Source organism: Pipistrellus kuhlii, unplaced genomic scaffold (genome assembly GCF_014108245.1).
Source record: "Pipistrellus kuhlii isolate mPipKuh1 unplaced genomic scaffold, mPipKuh1.p scaffold_m20_p_67, whole genome shotgun sequence".
Classification (NCBI taxonomy): Eukaryota; Metazoa; Chordata; class Mammalia; order Chiroptera; family Vespertilionidae; genus Pipistrellus; species Pipistrellus kuhlii.
In genome coordinates this window covers 745393-769035 of record NW_023425570.1, presented here as the reverse complement: position 1 = coordinate 769035, position 23643 = coordinate 745393, and the positions used below count along the sequence as shown (strand labels likewise).

General features: G+C 40.0%; 1 protein-coding gene and 1 long non-coding RNA gene across 9 annotated transcripts in view; both read left to right on the top strand.

Moving 5' to 3' along the window:
• Window positions 1-222: 222 nt before the first annotated feature.
• QKI (QKI, KH domain containing RNA binding) overlaps window positions 223-23643 on the top strand; it is a 115076-nt gene continuing 91655 nt past the window's right edge. For 3 of the 8 annotated variants that reach the window (XR_006740426.1, XM_036420373.2, XM_036420374.2), the window contains exon 1: window positions 223-705. Coding sequence is in view for 7 of the 8 variants with exons in the window: in XM_036420373.2 (XP_036276266.1) it covers window positions 564-705 (142 nt within the window). In the remaining variant the exon portion in view is untranslated. The remainder of the gene's footprint in view (window positions 706-23643) is intronic. The other 5 variants (XM_036420369.2, XM_036420368.2, XM_036420372.2 and 2 more) reach the window with 4 other exon arrangements.
• Window positions 7511-8543, top strand: LOC123651606. Its single transcript, XR_006740427.1, has 2 exons — window positions 7511-8051; window positions 8298-8543. It is a non-coding gene; the product is annotated as an uncharacterized LOC123651606 (long non-coding RNA).

Sequence of the window (23643 nt, the reverse complement as noted above, 5' to 3'; positions counted from 1 at the left end):
CCCACCCACCCGCGGGCGGAGCGGCCGGCGGGGCGGGGCGGGGCGGGGCGGGGCGGGGGGCGGAGCCAGCCGCCGGCCCCTAACGGCCGCCTCCTGCGCGGCCCCGCCCCGCCGCCCCCGCGCCTCCCCCCGCCGCGGGCAGCGCCGCCTGAACTGAGGCGAACTCCGCCGCCAAGTGAGTGAGGAGGCGGCGCGGAGGGCGCGGAGCGGCGCAGTCGGAGCGGCGGCGGCGGCAGCGGCGGCGGCGCCCGGAGAGACCCCGACCCGCGGCGCAGGCGGCGGCCGAGCGGGCGCGACCGGCCAGCGAGCGGCGGCGGCGGCGGCCGGGCTCTTCCTCGTCCGGCGCCCGCGGCCCGCGGAGACCCGCCTCCGCCGCTGAGGAGCCGCGCCGGGCGGGCGGCGGCGGGCGGGCGGCCCGGGCCGGCGGAGAGCGCTGCGGGCGGGGCGCGCGGCCGGCCGCCCGGCGCGGGAGCCGCGGAGCGGGACGCCGAGCGCCGAGCGGCGGCGGCGGGGCCCGCGCCCCTCCCTCCCTCCTCGCGGGCGGCGGCGGCGGAGCCTGGAACATGGTCGGGGAAATGGAAGCGAAGGAGAAGCCCAAGCCCACGCCGGATTACCTGATGCAGCTCATGAACGACAAGAAGCTCATGAGCAGCCTGCCCAACTTCTGCGGCCTCTTCAACCACCTGGAGCGGCTGCTGGACGAGGGTGAGCGCGGGGTGGCGCCGGGGCCGGCGGGCGGCGGGGCGCCCGGAGCCCGGCCCGGACCCGCGCCCCGCGGGCGCCCCGGCGAGCTCGGGGCCCGGAGGGGCGGCCCGCGCCCCGGGCGCCTGAAGGACACGGCGGGCTCCGGGCGGCGGCGCGCGGCGGGAGTTGAGCCGCTCGAGGGGCCGCGCGGGCGGGCGGAGGGGGCGGCGGGCGCGGCGCCGGCCGCAGTTGGGGCCTTTGTTTGGGCGGCGGCCCCGCGGGAGCCTCCCCGCCCGGCCGCGCGGCTCCCGAGTTTCGGGCAACTTCGCGGGGCCGCTCGGGACGCGCCGGGGCCGCGGGACGGGAGCCGGCGGCGCGGGGGGAGGGCCGGGCGGCCCGGAGCGGGGCGGGGAGCGGGGCAGCCCGCCCGGCCCGCCCGGCCCGGCCACGAGCCCCCGCAGCCGCGCCGCGGGCCGGGCTCGGGCGCCGTGCGCTGGGGCTCGGGCGGCCGGGCGGCCGGGGCTCCTCCGCCCGGGCTCCCGGCGGCCCCGGAGAGCGGGGCTGTTTGGGGGGAAACGGTGGTGTTAGGCTCCCCCGGTCTCGGGGTGGCTCCAGCGGGGCCGGGCGGGGAACGCGGACCGCAGGGCCGGGCAGCCCAGAACAAAAGGCGGAAACGCCGCGGTAACAGGCTGGACGGGCCGGGGGCCGGGGCCGGCACCGCTGCCGAGTGCGAACAGGTCCCGGGGCGCCCGCCAGGGCCCGGCGGCGGCCGCGTCCGCTCGGGCTTCCCGGGCCCGGCCGCCTCCCTCCCGCCGCCCCGGAAAGCCTCGCTGGCCCTTTAAGGGGGCTCTGCCGCTCCTGCTCGCCCTGGCATTTGAAAGATTGTGGAGGCAGAAAACTTTCTGGAATGTCAAAAAAAAAAAAAAAAAAAAAAAACCCACAAAAAAAGCTGGAACTCGCCAGCTGGCGGTTCCCGACGTGAGCGCTAAGGGGCGCCAGTTAGTGCGTTTTAACCGGAGGAACGTTCCCAGCGAAATGGAAACAGCCTGACCTGTGTTACATGTCCCTGGAGCCTGAATCCCAGCGGGCCACTTCCTCTGTCACTGCGTGTTTGTACATTATTCACGCACACTGGACACACTCTCTCCAAACTGCAACAATTCTATCGCACAGACATAACCTGCTGTTTTTCTACTGGCATGTTCTGGTGACGTTAGAGTTTTAGTAGGGTTAGTAAAATTTTCTGTTAAGGCTTTTTTCTTCCGTAGAACAGTTGTTTAGAAGGGATCCTTTATGGACGATCAAATGAAAACAGGCCTTGGCGATATTTAGGATTAAAGTTAAATTGCACTCGGAATTAAAACCTTGAATTCAATCAAATGGCATGAGCTTATTTTTTAAACACTAGGAAATATTTTCACCTTATGCATATTATATTAAAAAGTAAGTAACGTGAGTTTCTCTGGTTAGTTCTAAAATGCTTCCATGTTAACTTACGTTGATCTAAAACGTCCGATAATTTGGGGTATGTTCTCTGTTAGAAAGTTTCTAACCTTTGACTTTGATAATTTGAATCTCCTAAATCTAAAATTCCAACTATGTCGTCATCTCTAACAAATGTTTGTTCATTTCTCTGTGGCTGGAAATAGTAACCATTTGAGTTCTAAATGCCGGACAAGTCGTTGAGGGTGATACGTTGTAAACAGTCTGTTTTGCTTTGTTTGTTTTTAATGTGGTTAACTCCATTAGCCCGGCCTGCGAGGGCCTTTTCAGCTCCGCAGCAGAAAGATGGCCTCTGTACAGTAGCGAGGATCTATAAAATGGACAGCATAACCTGAGAAGGAAGTTTTGCTTTTTATCAGTACAAACATGCAGGAAAAGGGGCTATTCTTCAGTGTGGGATAAGCTGCTTCCTGCGATTGTTAGCCTTATTATAAACCTAATTTGACCGAAGAAAAACACTGGTTTCTGAAGTGCATCACTTTTGTTTTCGTGCCGATTATTTAGTTCTGAAATTTGGCAAGTTGTGTTTTATTCCTTTGTGGCCTGTCATTGTCCAAAAGAAAATGAATCATGACTTCCATTTGTGATTGGGGATTACATTTTCCTTTGGCCCATAGGATTGGCTGAAAAATTCTTCCTAAATTTAGATACAACTCTGAATTTTACTTTAGTGATTATTTTAATCACGATATTATACTTAGTTGCAGTAGGTGTATTTTTTGATAATTAGACATTTAGAGTATTTTGTATATTTGAAGTTACATTTTAAAACATTTTCCAAAACTAAGCTTTAAATTTTTTGCTTGTCTGTTTGAGAATTTTTATTTGGTAGTTACAAATTTGAGATTGAGGTGTTCTGGGTTTTCTTAGTTGATTCGTACTTGAATGCTTTTGAATGCTTTAGACGAGTATTTTAATTCCAGCCGACCGAGTTCACCTTTGGCTGCCTGTGGACTGTCTTTCGGGGAGGTGTGGGGTTGTCAGACTTTCCTCTCCTCCTCCCCAGTCTCTTCATCATGGTTGCTTTTTAAAGTTGTGAGTACACTCTTAAGTTGGAACCGTCATATAAATGTCACATAAATATAAAGAATATAACTTTAGTTGATAATTCTAGTACTTAAGAATCTTTTATTGAAGATAGAGATGATTGCAGATAAAACCCAGGTCTTAAAATCTAAACTACTCCCTCTTTTGGGAGTTTCAACTGAACTTTGGGACTAGCCATGGGAAAGAGCAGTTATTATGAGGTGGGTTTTTTTATTTTTTGTTTTTTTAAACCTTTGTCATGAAAATGAAACTTAAGCAGCAACAGTATTTGAATGAAAATTTGGTTTTTATAAACTGTTGCAATTTAGAATTGTGAAGAATTTTATTGAAAAATTAAATTGATTTCACTTAAAATTTGCAAATAGGGAAAATGGAGAGCTAGGGATTTTAAAATCAGATCTTGAGTTTTATTTTTTAGGCAGAGGGAATGTTAAAGCTGTTGGTAATGAAAATTAACATGCATGATATGGTTTATAAGGAAGGCCAACCTAAATTTTTTTACTGTGAATATCTGAAAAATTAGTGTGTGGCTTAGAAAAAGAGCAAGTGTGTTAGATTAGATTCTGCCATTACTGGTTTGAAAAATGCATTTTCATTTTCTCAATGCTCTTTTTTTGGTGGGGGGTTTGCAAAATATTTTAAATTAAAACCTGCTTTGCTAGTTAATATTTTTCAATGGTGTTTATTTCCACGTATTATGCATTCATTGTGGAGTGTATCAAACCCTTAGTTTTCTAACAGTTAAGGTTTGTTTTTTTTTGTTTGTTTTTTAAATCTTGTTTGTCTATAAAAATTTTAGTTTAAAATTTAAGTGGCTAATTGTTAGCATTGGGAGGCCTCTCGCTATATGCATTTACTACAGTTTTAGGGTTTTCTTTCCAGACGGATTGTTGACAGTAATCAATATCTGTGACAGATTTTACTTAAAGTAATTAACGTATATTCTTTAATCAGTCTGTTTTTTAGGAGCAAAGCCTGTGTGTTTGGACTCAGTCCTTCAAACTGGTAGTAATAAGAAGGAAGCCAATATTTATAATCAGACCTTCCAGTATCCCTTTTTCTCCTCACCCAGGAGATGTCACCAAATGTATAAAATAATGGAGTAATTTCTACCATAGACCATTTATTCCACGTTCATTCTGTATTTCACTCCCCCTCAGGCAGAATATGTATTCAAATACAGTGAGGCAGAAGGTGACTCCTTTTTAAAACTTCATCCAGCTTACATGTTTTGTAGCAAAAGCTAGACTCCCAAGGATATCATGTGATGGAGTACATAGAAATAGGTCTCTTTGCTAATTGCATTTGCAAGTATGTTTGGTATGAGCACTTTGCTAAAATGGTTTTGGGAGTATCAGTGAAAGCAAGTTGACTTTTTAAATATTTTTCTCACGTATTTCTGTTATTAGCTCCTCACTAAATCATGGTCCTGAAGCTGATTGAAGTGCATCATTTTTCCATAAGGACAAACGGTTTTGATTTGCTTCTTAAGGGAAGAAAGATTGCTGCAACAAAAGACACGAGTATAATAACCCAGCCCTATGCTATGACCTTGCCTTCATTGAGGCACTATACTCCTTTTTTGAGGCCAGTGTGCTTACGTCTGTAAGGTTTTTGTTTTGCTTTTTTGTTGGTTTTATTTTTGAGAATTACACCACTTTGATCATAGGGACAGTTTTTAATAATCTGGAATGGAACTACATTTTAATTTACTTGAGAAGTTCCATGTAGTTAATATAATTTGTTTAATTTATGGTGTACTTACAAGTAAAACTTGTTTTTCTCTGTGGGAGATGGAAAATGCTGTGTGCCATTGTTGGCTATATTTGTTGATAACATAAAAACAGCCCACTGAGCAACTTTCTGTTGCTGGTATGCCAACTATTATAAAGATATCCAAGGCCTAGTTTATGGCCAACAGGTAGGGTTAGTGCCTGTGCCTGTGTAAGAAGTAAAAAATGGAATTATATGTCAATTTTTTGTTTTCATGGTGACAGGACTTAATTATTCTTGGACCCCTCTATTTTTTTTTACATTGAGACAGTTCATTGTGAATTTTAAGTGCAATAAGTTATTTTCCCCTTAATGAGAACTTTTAGAGCTCATTCTTTTAATGAGAATGCTTACACACTTTTTAAAAATTGACATTTCAGTTTTGGGGCCCAAAATAGCTACATTGTTTGATGTCCAAGTAAGATTTTTATAGCTTTATTTTCATTTGTCAGCAAAAATAGCATCATACTTTACAGTGTGAGTACTGCTTGTTAATTTTATGAAAGCTGACTGGGGCGGTGCTAAATATATTAATACTTTTCCTGTCACGTTCTAAGTTCTAGCTGGGCAAATCAAGCTAAGAGGCATTACTAGGAGACAATCAGATTTTAAATACACGTGTATGGGGAATTCACAGGAGCATGAACATTCCAGAGACGGGAGGCAGCACTGGGTACATATTTGGACATGGGGAGACATTCTGGACAAAGAAAAGGGGAAGACGGGGTGTTAGGTTTCACAGTGAGAACGGCCATGTAGAGGGAGTGGAGGGAGAGCTGAGCACATGCAGGGGAATTCTTGCAGGCGCCTCGGAAACCATGGCACCAGGGCCTGCCCAGCTAACGGTTCCTGCCTGGAGCCCCTCCATGGTCCGCACCTGACTTAAAGGAGGCTCAGGCTGCACCCTACGATTCCCTCCCTGGAGCAGGTTTTTATATCGGAGTCTCGTGGGCAGGCAGGAAGGGAGGGCAAAGGTCCTTTCTGAGTCTGGTTTCTTAATAACCAGCTTCAAATCAATATCCCCAAAGGCAGCTGCGGGGGGCAAAACGTTGGTTCCTTTCAGCTATAGATACAACCCAAGCCTGTGTTGAGTATTACTCTCTATGTGGTTATCATGCTGAACATTGTGATCTTACCTTTCTTTGTCTACCCTATTAAAATTAGTTTCTTGAGGGTGCTCACCTCAGCCTGTGACATGTACACTCTCAGATGTTTGTTGAATTAATAAATTAGGTTGACAATATATATATATATATATATATATATATATTTCTAGTTTTTCTAAAAATATGGGACTAAGCAAATTCTATAACAATTGGTGATGATTTTGGCAATTAGAAAAAATGACTTTTTTTCCCTTAGAAATGACATATTTTAGAAATCTTAATACTTTCAGTACTTGACCTCAAGGAACTTAATCTTCATTTTACTTTGCTACCATTGGTGTGAATGAGAGTTGGAAAGATAAAATCACTTAAGTAGTAGTTTCTAGCCAGTCCTTATATAAAATATGTCTAAGTGCCCATTTCACTTCTTGAAAGTTTTGTCATTTATGGAATTATATAGATAAGTGTTTTCCCTAAACAGTTGCCTACAAATGTCAACGTTCATCCGATATGTAAGTCTTATATCTGTGCAAAGCACAATAAATAGGAAAGGTGCCCGTCTGTAAGTGCTGCTTTGATGTATTCAGGATAAAAAAGGACTATCTGGTTTTAGTTAGAAGAAAGCTGAGTTTAAACTCATGTGGCAGTTACAGTAATTAAGCACAATAGCAATTTTTTAAAGCATAGGTGTTCCAAGCTAATTTGAAACAGTGCTATTAGAAAATAAATTGAAAATTTTAGTTAACTGAAACTTAACCCTTTTAAAAGGAGTATATTTTTCTGCTTTAGACTTAACAGTGTTTTAAATAAATATCACAAGTGTTTAACAATATTGTACTAGTTAAGTGATTTGTGCAGAATTCTTATAATTAACAACTTAATGTTTTCACCATTTCTTTAGTTTCCTGAAGCAGAAAGTCTAATTTGAAAATCTATCCATCCTGTCAAGTCTAACAAAATAAAATTTTATGTTTGTAATGCTGCTTCATATGGTGATTCTAAACTAGTTTTATTTAACTAAATTTGGTGAGTTGAATCAACTTGCTGTACCATTTCTATTACTTTATTTATGATAAAGCAGAATTTGTCAGTTTGGATGCTATTCAAGGGTATTGAAGTGTCAGGAAACTGTTATATGGCAGTGGTAATAAAGAAGGAAGGGTGTGTGCAAGCGAACATGTGTGCAATGGGGAACGCGCAGTGGGTGTGCACTCACACTGGCCTTGAAATCTTTGGGAGTGGGTGCTGAAAATGGCCAAGTGTCAAAACAAGGTAGGCTTTGGAAGTTATGAATTATCTGCATGGCCCCAGGATTGAGATGATTATACACTGAGAGGCCAGATTATTATGATCTCTGAACACATAGTAACCTGGGCCACTCAACACACACTCATGAATTCATGCATGGGTGGGGTCCGGCCAGCCTGGCCAGGGGGAGGGGATATGGACGGTTGGCTGGCCTTCCTGTTGGTCAAAGGGACAATTTGCATATTAGCCTTTTATTATATAGGATATACACTGAGTGGCAAGATTACTGTGCATTCAGAGATCATCGTAATCTGGCCACTCAGTGAATATCAACAGTGAAAAGGGGAATGGGTCTTAAGTAAACAACTTGCGTTTTGCTTTAGTGCAGGACAAGTTGTTATAAGGGCATGATCCCTGGTCAGTTACAAATTATTGGGGGAGCCCTTGACTTTTGAGCTAAATTAACAGATTAAAATATATTGGAAAGTTGAATGTAAAAATATGTAAGTTATAAATATATTTATACTGCATTTAAGAGAAGTGGGGAAATGCATGGTAAGAGCAAACTCATCTTTTTATTTGTAACCTTTCATTACCTCTTAATGTCATAATATTTTATGTGTCCTCAACAGATTTATAAAGAGTATATGAAGAGATGTATATTTGAAAAACTGAAAAGTAATAGGAAAGGTAACTTATTTTTTTTATTTTTATTTTTTTAAAATATATTTTATTGATTTTGTACAGAGAGAAAGGGAGAGAGTGAGTTAGAAACATCGATGAGAGAGAGTCATCGATCAGCTGCCTCTTGCACACCCCCTACTGGGGATATGCCCGCAACCAAGGATATGCCCTTGACTGGAATCTAACCCGGGACCCTTCAGTCCCCAAGCTGACACTCTATTCATTGAGCCAAACTGGTTTTGGCTAGGAAAGATAACTTTTTAAAGGAAAATTAAAATCATGGAAGATCATGGAATTTCAGAACTGCAAGGAACCTGAGCATCCTGGGATGCTATTCTCATTTCACAGGTGCAGGACCGAGGTCTAAAGAGGTTGTGACTTGTGCAGGTCACAAGGCCAGGTAGTCAGAGCTGGAGCTCGATGCTCATGCTGCCTTCTGCTCTGTTTGTGAGTGTGCCTGGTGAAACGAGAAGAAACACCCGGAGGAGTTCCCTGTGCGAACACTGCTGAGGCCTCAGGTTGTGAACACGAAGAAATGGCAAAGGGGGTTTTTCTTAATTCTGTGATCTGTGGGACTTGAGCAAATGCTGATCAGATTCTTGGATTAGAATGCAGGTTTTTTTAATGGTAAATTTTTTATTGTTAAGAGGCTAAAAGTGAAAGTAAAGGCATTTTTAGAGAGTTAAACTCATTCACTTAAAAGTTCTTGGTAACCAAAGGATAGAGGTTTAGCTCTTTAAATAATATGGTACAAATAAATTTAGTATTGTCGCTGTTGTTACTACTACAATAACTACTTAATTAACTATGTGAGGGGAAATTTAACTTTCTAACTGGAAGATCTAATGTAGAGATTTAACATTGCTAGGTGATTTAAGTCATAAGGTGTTATACTTGCATCAGGTTAGATTATGTGGGGTGGAAATAGCCCAGTGACTTATCAGGCAGCAGCTTGGAAGAGTGACCGCTAGGAGGTGGATGGTGCTGAATTGAGTAGAAATGGGAGCTGCCCTAAGTAGCCACTGCATCCATTCCTGATGCCTGCGTCTGAAGCATGGACCTTTCTTTCAAGTGTGTTCAAAACAAATATAAAGTACAGTTCTTTGCATGCAATGACTCACTCAGTCCTTGTATCCCTCTGATATAGTCGATGCTATGTAGTGGCAGATGAATAAAATTTTTAAGAAGAAATAAAAATGTCAAATCAAGGCCAAATACAGTTGCTCTGTAATAAACTATACCTAATCCTCTTATTGCTGTTGCAACTACAATTATTGCAGTTACGCTCCCATTGTGATGACAGGCATTCAGGTGTCAATTCTGTCGATGTGTACATAAGTGAGCCAGCAGATAGATGAAAATGATTTGTGTTTGCTTACATGTAGCAAAGTGGTAAGAGGTTGTTTTTTTGTTTTGTTTTTTTGTTTGTTTTTTGTGACTAGCAAACCTGGGTTCTAATCATGACTTCGCAGTTTGCTAATTAGTTGGTGACCTTAGACAAGATATCTAACCTCAGTTGCCCTGCTAACCTCAAAGTACTCAGAGGCTATAGAGCACATGTGTCAAACACAAGGCCCGCGGGCCAAATCCATCCTGCCAGGCCTTGCAATGTGGCCCGCCCCGCGCTGTCATCACTGCACTCCGCTGCGTTTCCATCACAATGACAGTTTATGACTGTTCAGTAAACCATTCGGCCCGCGATTTAGGCTGGATTTTAGATTTTGGCCCCTTCTCTGATTGAGTTCGACACCCCTACTATAGAGTATCATATGCATAAGAGTTTCTAACTATAAGGTAGCATGTTTTTGATAGGACTGATAATCAGATAAAGGAATTTGTAGGGAATAAGAAGAAAAAAGAGAGGTTAGTTTTCCATATGTGCAGGAGACTCACTCACTACAGACATTCACATAGTCCAGAAGTCACTTTGAGCTAAAGTTTCTATTTCTAGTAAGGTTTTTGAGAAGTGGAACCTGAGTTGGTATTAACACGTGGTAGGATTTAATGAGTGAATGGGAGGGTGGAAGGAAAAAGTGCAGTAGTGTCAAACATGGTAATGGAATGGCAAATGCACATGGAAAAGTAGAGCCAAAAGACGTGGTGAGAGCTATATTGTAGTGGACCTTGAGTGCCAGGATGAATAGTGTACATTTTATTCTGAGTTTGGAAAGGAACTAACGAAGGCTGAGATTATATGGCTCTGGGGCAAACTAACCACAGTGGAGAGAGTAGCTCCCGAGGTGGCTCTCTCATCCCATACAATGAAAGGTCACAGGTTTGATTTCCAATCAGGGCAGCTACTACCCAGGTTGCAGGTTCAATCCCTGTTCTGTGCCTATGGGAGGCAACCGATCGAAGTTTCCCTCTCACATTGATGTTCTTTGCTCTCTCCCTCTCCCATTTTCTAAAATTAATAAAAGCATGTCCTTTGTGAGGATTTTGAAATAAAAAGTTACTTAGAAAAAAAGAGTGTAGAATATATGGTTTCAGGGAAGTAGAAATTGGACACTGAAGAGCTAAGATAAAATGTTAATAAAAATATTTATATTTTAGGTTTAAACTCAATAGGTTTTTAAGAGATGTACTTTAAGTAAAAATAAACACACACACATTGTTTCTTATCCACAGATTCTGTATTCATACTTCAGTATTAAGGATGTGGGGCTCCTTTAGCTGCCAGCTCAATTTTTGATGACGTAGATTTGAGCTTTCATTTCTCTGAATTAAAGAGAATTGATGAAATTCTTGGTTTGAGGGGATTTTAGGAATTCGTAAATTAGTTTGACTTGAAGAAAATTTTGTCCCACCTCACTTACCTATTGTGAAATCTGTTATTAAGTACAATGTAGACTTTCTGAGAACTTTATACTTCACTCACCCATTTTACTTTAATCATATTTATCTTTTTAATTTATTTTTTAGCACTTAAAAATGACTTAATTGTATTTCTACTGAAATGTAAGGGGTTTGAAGGACCTTTGCTCCCCTGCTGCAGTAGATCCAGTCTTGCCAGACCTGGATCCATCTGTAAAAGTGCTTAATTCCTGAGTATAACATCTCTTTCAATGTGGCAGCTAATACCATTCCCTGAGTTAGGAATAAAGCAAGCCCCCCCAAATCAGGGGTCCTTGTAGAACACAAAACATCAAACATTTTAACTTCTATGCAGGAGGGTGCGCACACATGGTCTGAAAGCGCGTACACACCGACTTTTGCCCTTGGTCCTGGGCAACCTGCAGTGACACACAGTTGCTGCCGGCTAGCATGGCAAGGCATCTTCACCGTCTTTTATTTCTGGACGGTTTCTCCCCGGTTCTTGGGGGCCACTGCTTTTTCCGTGGCTGGAGCAGTGCTGTCAAATTCCTCTCTGGGATCTGTTGTTGCAGGAATTCACAGGGATTTGGAGATTTCTGAAAATAAACAAACATAGTCTCCACCAAAGATTAATAAAGGAATCTTCCTGTAAATTAGACTTGGGATCCTTTTGCTTTTTGTCCAAACGATTTTTCATTGGCTTATTTTGACACCGTAAGTCAGCATTATAAATGAAAAATAACTTTTAAAGTAAAAAATTTTAAAGCAAAGGCTTGATGTAATTTCCTTACAGGATATTTCTTACAGGATATTCTACAAACCCTCTTTTTTATTTTATGAGGCTTTTGTAAAATTTTTTAATGCAGTCTTGATAACTTTTTCTTTTTGCACAGAAATATGACTGCTTTGGATTCGTTGCATGTTAAGCAATTTTACTATGAGATGAACTATCAGTAAAAGATTTTAGTTAATACTTCAGGAATAGTTTTTGTCCAGTGCAATTAAGTTTTTATTTTTGAGTATTAATTTATTTCAGTTGCCCAATTTAAATTAATCTGGAATAAAGCTTATTTTTTAACTTCACTTGTCCTAGATTATGAACAATAAATGATATTAATCAAACTCCTGCAACTAGTCTTTAACTTAACATAAGCTTTGTCAGGCAGGCAAAAACACAAATTTTTTACTTCAGTTTATGAGGCCAAATATATTTACTTTTCATTACAGTCCTTAAGATGTTTGAAGGAAAACTTTTTATTTCATTCCAAAATAATTTTCAGGCAAAAGAGACATTTATTTAAAAATCTTTTTTTTTTTTTTTTTTTACATCAAACTATCTCTAGCACTGTTGCTTAATGCAGAGTGAGCCATATGGCTGAATAGCCTTATCACAAGAAATCTCATTACAGTAAGGTTGACTTCTGTTTTACTATCAAATTTAATATTTTAACAGTCTTAGTTTACACTGTAAATGTTAGTGGAGGAGATTTCAAAATTTTCAAATTTCTCCTTTTTATTAAATTTAGAATTTTATTTTTAAAGAGTATCCCCCTTACGCTTATTCCTATACAGAAGGATCATGGGAGGTCTCAGTAACTTTCTTAGAAGGCTTAAATTGCTTACAAAGACATTGGCTTATTCAAAGGAAGGGGTTGGCCTTTGCTGTTTCAAGATGGCAGCCCTCATGGGAGCAGCAAACCATGAGGCCAACATGGCCACTGCCAAGTCAGATAGTCATGGTGGCTTCTGAACTGTTCTTTCAAAGAAAAGATAGTTTGCTTCTTCTCAATAAACAAGGGAAAAGCAAACCAAAATCACTAAAAGATACTGTTAAAATTATATCACAAATTTTATTAGCTGTTGCTGGTGGCTTTATTAGAATTTAATTGTTTATAAAAATATTGGCTTATTATATAACAATTTATATGAGACCTTGATTTTATTTTAAAAAGCTAATTTATAATTTTAGCCGAAACCGGTTTGGCTCAGCGAATAGAGCGTCTGTCTGCGGACCGAAAGGTCCCAGGTTCGATTCTGGTCAAGGGCATGTACCTTGGTTGCGGGTGCATCCCAGTAGGAGGTGTGCAGGAGGCAGCTGGTCGATGTATCTCTCTCATCCATGTTTCTAGCTCTCTATCTCTCTCCCTTCCTCTCTGTGAAAAATCAATAAAATATATTCAAAAAAATAAAATCTTAAAAAAAAGTAATTTTAGTAGGTGTTTATATTAAAAAAACAAAGCAAGCAAATTTAGTAAACTTATAGGTCTGATTCACAAAGCACAAACGCTGCCCCACCACCAGCCCATTCAAAACACAGGCTGCTTGTCTTTCTTGAAATTCTGCTGTTGAAAAATTTGGCTGTATTTAAGAAATATATTGTTACTTTATTTTGCCCTTTTTAGAGGCCAAAGCCTTCATAACATTTAATATATTTATGTAAGTAAAATACAATTATCAATTTTTATTTGATAAAGCTTTCCATGCAATTTCAAGTATCAATTGGTTTAATTAAAAATATTTGAGAACGGACTTGAGAAATGTTTCATCAACAAAACTTAAGAAATCAAGAATCTGACTATGCTTAACAGAGCATCCTTGAGCTTTGAGAGTAGTTTTAAGCATTTGAGAGTAGAGATACACTGAGTTACCCATGTTTTACACCCAGTTAATACAATTTGCAACAGTCTGCTCCTTACCTTACTCCTTTTAATCTGTGACTGGTACACTTCTTGAAGTGATCCCCTTGCCTAATTTGAAGTTGCCTCTGTAATCGGCCTGACCACATTGGGCACCAGATATGATGGGGTCTCTCTTTTCTGAGTCCAGCGCGGAAAGGGAGATGATCGGTTCTTTGAGTGGAGGGGCTGGGGATTGAGAAAAGAAAGAGACAAGACACAGATAGAAAAAAACTGGGGCCTGGTGGACCGCTGCCCTCTTCTGATGGAGAGACAGTGACCCAGAGCCCATGCAACATGTTTATTTTATCCCCCAAATACCTGGAAGTCTCACCAAAAGTCAAGACAAAGGAGATTATTTGCATTCTTGAGTAGGCCCAAGTCCTATTCGTTCCTGGCGCTTGACTGGATTTATACATCAAAACCCACCCCCCACACCTGGGCAAAGAAAAGTCAGTGCTGAGAACACCCTTGGCAAAGCGTGTTCCCAGGGGCATGGCTTTGCCAATGCCACTGGGTTCAGCTGACAGTGATTAGAGAACGCGCTGTGCCTTCCGGGCGCGCTCCACAGGTCATCATTAGGGGCTCATAGACTTCCGATGCTCAGGTCAACCACAGTTACTCTTTTTGATGTTAATTGTCAGAACTTTGGCCAGCTGTAATCTAACTGGGTCCTGTGTCTTTTGAAATCTTACTTTGTGCAACAGCTTGATATGCCAACCTCATTTGTACCTTCCCTGCCCGCAGCTAGAATTGGCCATTTTTCCACGGTTCTTTTTATCGGGAATGTTGTTAGAGATGGGAGTGTAAGCACTAAACATCTCCCTTGCTGTCAGGGGAGGTTTACTTTTAGGCTATTTTCTGTGGGTGGAGCTAGACAGTATTGATTTTAAAATTCATGTTTATATTTTCAATTCAATTTTAGCATTTTATTTTGTAATCCTATCTTTTTTCTACCACCATAACAACATGATTTCTGACAGTGACAGTATTACTTAATAAGCTTTACCATACAATATGAGGAAAGTACTTTCAAAATAATATTAATAGCCCAGCAGCTGTGGCTCAGTGGTTGTGTTGACCCATGAACCAGGAGGTCATGGTTTAATTACTGGTCAGGACACTTGCTTGGATTTTGGACTCCATTCCCAGTATGGGGCATACAGGAGGCAGCCAATCAGTGATTCTCTTTCATATTCTCTCTCTCTCTCTCTCTCTCTCTCTCTCTCTCTCTCTCTCTCTCTCTCTCTCTCATAAAATGTATTTTAAAGTAATAACAATAACAGTAAAATACTGAATATTTAAACTTTTAAAATACTGTTTAGACATGTTACAAATTATAGATACAGTCAGTGACTTCTTGTTCTTCTCATTTGGTGACAGTTTCCTTTTTTTGGCCTTACTCTGTAGTAAGTGTTTATTTTTTATCAAAAAATATTTTTACCTTGTGATGTCACTTATTGGCAGAGCTCTTTTGTTGTACTGATTGTTTTTACCCATGCCCAGCAGAAATTAGAGGAAATATGTACATATATTTTAAAATCGGGAGTTTGTGTGTGTTTTTAATGGAGATAAAAAAGTTTTGTGTAGACTAGTACTTTGTATCTTAAGCATGAGAATTGGGGAAAAAAGAATATAATAGGCAAATTGTTTCAATTTGGTGAATTCTTCTGCAGAATATTGGTTAAAAAAAAAAGTATAGCTATATACGCTTTTAAGTCTGATAAGTTAAGAGAAAATCCCTAGGTAGAAATTTAGTATTAACATTTTATTTCTAAGTAGTTGCAAAATTTCTACTCCAAAGTTTTTATCCTTATGTATAGTAAGGAAGTTATGTTCCAGCAGATGGTGATATTAGTACACAAAAGACAGTGTTTAGTGATTAAAATGTATTCAGAAATAGCCCTTTGGCTATAATAGGATTGTTTTTCTCCTTTGAACTGTAAGGAGAAGAGTTGACTAGGAATATCACTATATTCCTAATAATAATAACTGATAGCTATTACTGAATTTAGTATTTGGGTTGATATTTCCCTAAAGAACTTGTCTTTTTAAGAGACCATATGTGAGTACATTGACTTTATAAAATATAACTGGTTTAGGATATCAAGTTGATTACAGCATTTTTTTTTTAAATACTCTTGTCTTTACAGCTTTGGAGGGTGTGTGTTTGTTTTGGCAGGGGACTGAGCCTAAAGGTATTCTATTTGTATATTATCTTTGCAGTTTTAAAGTCTTCAATAGATGATTGATTCCTGTTTAATAATAAAAGTCAGGAAATAATGTGTGCCATAGTTTACTATTATATGTTATTTGAAGAGTTATCTCTTTGGGGGATTATAGTTTTATTGTAGTAATAAAAATTATCAACAGTGTAGAGGTTATCTTATCTCACTTTATTATAGTTTACCGCGTTCCTTGTCAGTTGTTTTAGTTAGGTAAATATTATATATTTTGCTTTAAAGTATGCTTTAACAATTGTTGAAGAAATTGCTTACTCAAGTTTCTTCTTAAGATTTAGAAGTATGTGTTTTTGTTAATAACATTTAAGTTATATTTTTAAGTTTTTGAGCTTTTTTAAAAATTGCCAAGTCAGTTGTTAAATGCCCCCCTTTCCCTCAGTTACGTGGAATTGAATTCAGGCATGGGAGAATGTATATGTATGTCCTCTTCGTTCATATGTCGAGGACCAGGGGTGAAGAGGTTCCTTGGGTCCCTTTGTAGGACCACTGCCCCCCCCCCCCCCCCCCCACACACACACACACAGTTCTTTTTCTCTTTAATTATTACTAAAATGTGAAGAATTGGAGATGCAGACATTTTCAGTTGACTTTTGGCAGTAACATGATTTGTGGTCTCCGAATTCTGGGAAATATGGTGAAAGTAGAGAGGTATATTGTCTTTGAACCTTTAATTTTTTTTAAAGGCTAAGTTCTATTTTGTGTATACATTTTTAAGTTTGTTTTTCAAAGTCTTTAGAGTTTATAAGAAGTTTAATTACTCAGAGTAATCATTAAAAAATGTGTTGTAATAAAGAGCCACACACATTTGTTTTATTGTTATCCTTAAGTATTCTTAATGGGAAAACTGTAAGATTTATTATTAAAAATGAAAGTCACCCCATAATTCACTGATCACACTTAACATTGTGATGGAATTTTTCTAGTTGCTTTCCCCCCCTCTACTTGGGTATATAATAAAATTTGGATTCTATTGTACTACTATCTTTGTATTTCAGTGGTGCCTCACACAACGAACTTAATTCGTTCCAGGAGCAAGTTTGTTATGCGAAAAGTTCGTTCTGTGAAACGCGTTTTCCCATAACAATGCATGTTAAAAAAAATAATTCGTTCTGTAGCATAAAATATGCTAAGATGACATAAAAAAGATAAATTTTTTGTTATTTTTATTTAGATACATCATGATATAAAAAAAATATTGAGTTTAACTTAAAAGGACGACTGCCGTGATACGTGCGTGATTTAATTCGTAATGAAGAACGATTGCCGCGATACGTGCTTAAGTTAAGCGCAGTGACTAACGACTGCCTGCAGTGCCTGCGCGGAAGGATGCAATACATCGGCAGCGATCGTGGAAGCTCGGGCGACTTCGTTGTGTGAAACGAAGTTCGTTGTATGAATCATGAAATGAAGTTCGTTGTGTGCAGCGTTCGCTGTGCGAGGCGTTCTTTATGCGAGGCACCACTGTTCTTGGAAAAATAAATTGCATCATGAGCATTCCCCTCTGCCATTTCATATTCTTTGGCTATATTTTTATGATAGAATAGTTCATCTTAGAGTAGTAATTTATTTAACCGTTCTCTGTTGGACATACCACTTTGCTTTCAGGAAGCTTGTGTGATATGAAATGGTTTCAGAAGATTATTACTCAATGTTTGTAAAGCCTGAAGTCACTAAGTATTTTAACTAGGTTCTGTGACTACCAAGCTCTTTTACTTTGGCAATATGATTAATTGGGAATTAGCATTCCATGCTGCATTCCAATGGTGATTATTATTATATAACGTTTAACTTTTTTATTAATGTCAGTTGCATATCTTACATTAATTTTTAATATCAACATATATTTTTGAAATTTTTTATTCTATTTGAAAACGTTTGCATGCTGTATGTAAGGTGGAAGAAATACAACAAAGTTCAGATTCTTGTCCTGCCTTCCAGTGTCTGAGTAGTAGAGTAAATAGTACAAAAAGAAAAGTAATAGAAGATAACACAACATTCCAAGAGAGGGCTGGAGACTGATGCCAGAGGTCACTGCAAGCTGGAGCAGTTATGGCATGTTTCAGAAAAGGGGAAGTTCCCCCTGGCTCTGGAGGCAGGGAGATGGGGTTGAAGTGGAGAAGAGGGGAAGGAAGCAGTGTTCTAACTCAGGGAGTAGGGTCCTTGGAGGTGAGAGCATTTCAAGTAGGAGGCAGAAAGGGGCCTCTGCTGAGGAAAGCTTGGAATGCCTGTAAAGCGAACTACTTACATTGGTTAGATGGCAGTGGTTTACAGCTGTTAGTCATTGTAAATTCCCTGTTTCTGTTTGGTGTGCATAAATGTGATAGATTGTTAATTGTTCTTGATCTTGACTTCGAACTCCCTGTATTTTACTACCTAATTTCTATTTTAACTGTTTTTAAAAAAAATCTGTGTATACTTAGGACTTTCTATTCTGTTTCAGTACTACCTTTGGACTTACTTGATGCCATTTTAGTTTTTTTCTCTGTGTGTATGTTGGTGATGTGTTGGAGTCAGGTGTATGGAAGAAGTGTACATCTGAACTAGTGAATGTATGAGTTGCTGCATATTTTGGTCCATGGGGTATGGCCTGAGTCCTAGCCCTATGCCTGCCTTTCATCATCCTCTGTTGCTTTTCCTCTAATGGTTTGCAAGACTGCGATTTTAGGTTGGATGGGAGGTTGAAGGCTAGCTCATGTAACTCGAAGTTGAGGGAGGCTGTAGGGACATGTCTGCAAGTGTGCTCCATGCAGTGCTGGCCTCCTGAGGTGGGCTGGGGGCCAGGGTGCTGCAGTCACCTTTTGTGGAACCAGCATGTGTTGACAGGCGAAATACCCAGGATCTGCAGTAAAGAAAGTGAAATTGATTTAACTGGTTTTTTTTCCTGAAGTTACTTGGTAAAAAGGATTTTTTTTTTTTTTTTTTTTAAGCTGGTCTAAGGATACATTATGGGAAATATTAGGAAGATTTTGAAGAACTGTGGATCCTAGGGTAGGAGGCTTTAAATAATAATTGTTTGGGAATCCTATTTTTTAATGAGGATGCTGGTTTAAGTCAGATGAAAGCACCCTTTGAAAAAAGAAGTTAAATATCATTTAGTTGGGAATTATTTCAAATTTTATCTGAAAGGAAGCAAGAAAAATTGGCCTTTTTGGTTTTAATTATGTAACAATTTAGGCAAGTGGTTTCAGTAGTAACTTTTGTTTTAATTCAATGTATTGTTACTTAGGTAAAAATTTGAACTTGCTGTTTTAAAACACATGATTTTCCAAATGAAAAAAAGTTAATGTAGAATCCCAACAATGTAAACATGAAATTGAAAACACTTTGAGATAGAAATGCATAGAAAAAATATGTGCGTATTCTAACGTATGCCTGACTTAAGCCTAAATTTTTTTAAAATTGGGAACTGTTAGATGAAGAGGAATTGTTAAATTTTGAAAAGAGAACTATTTACATTTGTTAGATTACAGCTGTTACTTAGTCATAATAAAATGATGTTTTGATGAGATTTAGTTTACAGCAGCCTTTACAAAGCAGGAAGTACAAGGTAGAATAACATTTGACCTGAAAGGTGCAGAGGATTTTTATAAAAAATTTGTGTCCTTGTTCAAAGAAAAAAAAACTATAATTTTGAGATTTTACATCTGGAATGGATCTTAGAGATCACATTTCCATTCTTTCATTGTAAATGTCAATGCTATTTACTTACAAAGGCTATAAAGAAGTCTTACATATTAGAAACGGCTGGTTTGAGGAATGGTTGCTCATTTGGCTCTTGTGACAGAAATTTACTAGTATGTGATATTAGTCAGTCAGAATATTTCTGGGTCTGATCCCCTCTATGGAGAATTACATCGTGACTGATAATATATGTGATGTGACTGCTTTCTGATGTGAGTAGCTTTAACTGTTTATGTTTTATTTCATTGCTTGAAATACCTAGCCCAGGGTATTTTTAACTTTTCTTCTAGATAAGAAATAAGTATGGAATGCACAGAGTTATATTGTCATTAAATTGATAAAAGTCAAAGGCAAAAGGCTCTCCAGGTTCATGGTACTCTCCCTTAGCATTTTCCACCAGGCTGACCCTAGGTCTAGGAGCAGCTTAGTGCACATTACATAAGAACTTTGTCCATATTTTGCACAACAAATATTTTAAAACAATTTGTTAGCATAAGCTATTCATTTTCCCCACTTCTTCGTAGCTTTAGGTAATTTGCGCTAGAATAAACTGATAAAGGACTAAGACAAAGATAAGGGAAAGTGAGGCCTCTTGTTTTCTAAATACTCAGTTTAGATCCTCAGTGGAAGACTAGTAGGTGTTTGATGTTCCAAACAGGTTGTAGTTTCATTGGCTGGTGTAGGTCTATCTACATTTTGAAGGGTGATTGATTCAGTGGAGATGCCTCTAAAAAAATGCTTGGTTCTTCTTTTATAAATCTTGAGTACACGGAAATATAAAAGGGAGCATGTAATAGAGAAATGGATTCTGTAAAAGAATGATAGTCATTTAGGAAAGATGAAAGTAAGGTATGAGTTAGAACATCCTAGGTTTGTTTTTAGGTTATCGGAAAACTTATTTTACACGGTAGTAGGGATATAAGAGTCTTATTTTCTAGGTTTCATTATTTGATGACTAACACCCTTAATTTTCTTATTGAAATATATTAACTGAACATGAGAAGTATATCATAGTAGTAGTTCTATTTTGTTGCATGGTAGCTGCCAGATGTGTCTCAGTTGTCCAGATTTGTCCCTAGTTGTCCAAATTTTTAGTTACTTTATTTATGATGCTTAAAGATGGATGGCTTGGGGCCTGAGTAAAAGGATTGAAGCAAGTAGTGATAATTAAGAGGATTCTCAAAGTGGAAGTCTTTGATTTTGAGAACCAGGAGTCTCTTTGACAATTTTATATATTGAATATCAGGTACATATATCCTGACAGTATAAATATAAACTAGAAAAGTGTTGTGTGCATATGATCTGGAAAAGGTATGCATCTTAAACGCTACCTAAAAAGAGTTATATATTTTGTACATGCGCATATATTTATACTAGAGGCCTGATGCGTGGATTCATGCATCGGGGTCCCTCGGCCTGGCCTGAGCCCTCTCACAATCGGGAATCCCTCGAGGCATGTTGGACTGCTGGTTTTGGCCTGATCCCCAAAGGCCAGGCTGAGGGCCTCTAGAATGCATATAAGATCTTTGGTTAATCTCTTCTCACCTTCTCCCCTTCCCTATAGATATATCAGTCTATTCCATGTTTCCATGCCTGTCTGTCAAGTGTCTGCCCCCTGGTGGTCAGTGCAAGTCATAGGTACCGGATGAACAGTTGGACACTTAGCATATTAGCTAATTGATTTTATTAGCTAATGAAACAACTGAAGTGGAAGTTTCATGAAATAATATTTGTATTACCTATGATGTAATCTAGTATTTTCTCATTCTATTCCATTTAAAAAAATGCTGGTTGTGAATAGTACTTTAGATTTAATAGGTTGTGACCTATGTAGTTTTAGCAAAACTGATATTTACCTCTGCTGTAATTTAGGTTTCAACAAGCATTAAAAAAAAAAAATCCATCACTTTGCCAGGCACTGAGATGCAAAGACGAATAGCTTTAGTTCAATCCTTAAGGGGCCAGGCAGTTTTGGAGTGAAATGAAATAAGAAATCTCTACAGTGCTTTTAACTGCTCTGGCAGGTTAAGGTGAAAGGGAACATCTGTAGTGCTCTTGGTCAAGATGCAGTTAGCGCCAGAAAATGCCAGCGTTGGTTTGAGAAATTTCGCGAGGGAAATTTTTCGTTAGATGACAAGAGTGGTCGAGGCCGTGTGTCCAATTTTGATCAAGAAGCTCTTCAAGCTCTTTTGGTGCAAAATCCTCAAATTACCCAACAAGAGCTTGCGACAACTTTAAATTGTTCACAAAAAACAATTTCCAATCAATTGGTGCACTTGGCAAAGTCCAAAAGTTTGGAAAATGGGTTCCTCATGAGTTGACCGACAACAACCGTAATCAAAGAGTCACAAATTTGCAGTTCGCTCCTCTCTCGTCAAAACCGTTTGCCGTTTTTAGAGCAAATTGTTACCGGAGATGAACAATGGGTGCTGTATGTTAATTTGAAAAGGCGGCCTCAAATGTTGGACAAAAATGAGGCTCCGCAGCCCATGCCAAAACCTGACTTGCATGCGAAAAAAGTGATGTTGTGTGTTTGGTGGAATTTTAAAGGAACTCTTCATTATGAACTTTTGCCATCTAACCAAACCATTACAAGTGCAGTGTATAGTGCCCAATTGGAAAGGTTAGCCCAAGCTTTAAGAGAAAAAGAACCCGCGCTGATTAATCAGAAGGGCGTAATTCTTCACCATGATAACGCACGACGGCATACTGCAAGAATCACTGCTGAAAAACTGCGCCAGTTGGAATGGGAAGTTCTCCCTCAACCTGCATATTCTCCTGATATTGCCCCTTCCGATTACCATTTGTTTTGTTCTTTGCAAAACTTTCTTCTTGGAAAAAAATTTAATAATGAAGAATGCCTCGAAAATGCATTGACCGAATTTTTTGCATCAAAATCACAAGAATTTTACAACAGAGGGATTAAAATGCTTCCTGAGTGTTGGGCACAAGTAGTAGAAAACAACGGCAACTATATTGTTGATTAAATTTTGTTGTATTGTTTAAATAAATTTGATTAAAAAAGTATTAGAAAACGACATTAATTATTACTAGACCTAATAACTAGTGGCCTGGTGCGTAGGGTCCCCTGGGCGGCCTTCAGTATCAGGCTGAAACCAGCTCTCTGACATCTCCCGAGTGGTCCCGGATTATGAGAGGCACATACCAGGCCGAGGGTCCCCCACCAGTGCATGATCGGTGCTGCGGAGGGATGTAGGAGGTTGACTGTGGGGAGACGGTGGGAGGGCTTAAGGGTATGTCCAGTCTGTCTCACACAGTCCCAATTGGCCAGATCTCAGCAGCAAGCTAACCTACTGGTCAGAGCATCTGCCCCCGGTGGTCACTGTACGTCATACTGACTGGTCAACTGGTTGACTGCCTGCCCCCTGGTGGTCAGTGCATGTCATAGTGAGCAGTTGAGTGGCTTTAGCATGTTATTAGCATATTACGGTTTGATTGGTTGAATGGATTACCAGACACTTAGCATATTAGGTTTTTATTATATAGGATTACCTTTTACCATTGGCTGTTTGTCCAGATAGTGAAAGATAAGCTGCAAAACAAACCATGAACTTTAAAATAATGGAATAAAAAGAGAGATACTTAATTATCCAACATCCAAAAATTATTTTGTCATCTTACTGATATTTGGAAATATTCTGTATATTCACCTCTTTTATCTTGTGGTTCATTCACAATAACAATGAATATAAAAACTATGAGTTTGGTTTCATTTTCTCCAAAAAACTGAAAGTTCACATGGCATTTCTATAGAATCTAGTTTCTCTGGGTTACACGATTGTTACTGGTTTTCCCTGTGAGTGATAGGCCACTCCATCAGGTTGAGGGAGCTAATGTCTGAGTGGATGTGGTGGTTGCCCTAGAATGATTTTGCCGTTAGCAATGAAAAATGTTTTCCTTATAGTTCTTGTGCAGTAGGCCATGGAGTAAAGCACATTTTTATAATAAAGGTGATGAATTTAATCGCAAACTGGCAGCCAAATGGAAATTGCAGACCTTGATACTGGGAGAAAATTGCCTATAAAGCAACTCCTGAGAGAACAGGCTTTAAATTTATCCACCCATTTCGACATTGAGGAGAAGAACATAGGAATCACAGGATATTTTGCTTGGCCTGCTTAGTTCAGATGAATGACACTTACTTTTCTATTTAAGAGCTACAGA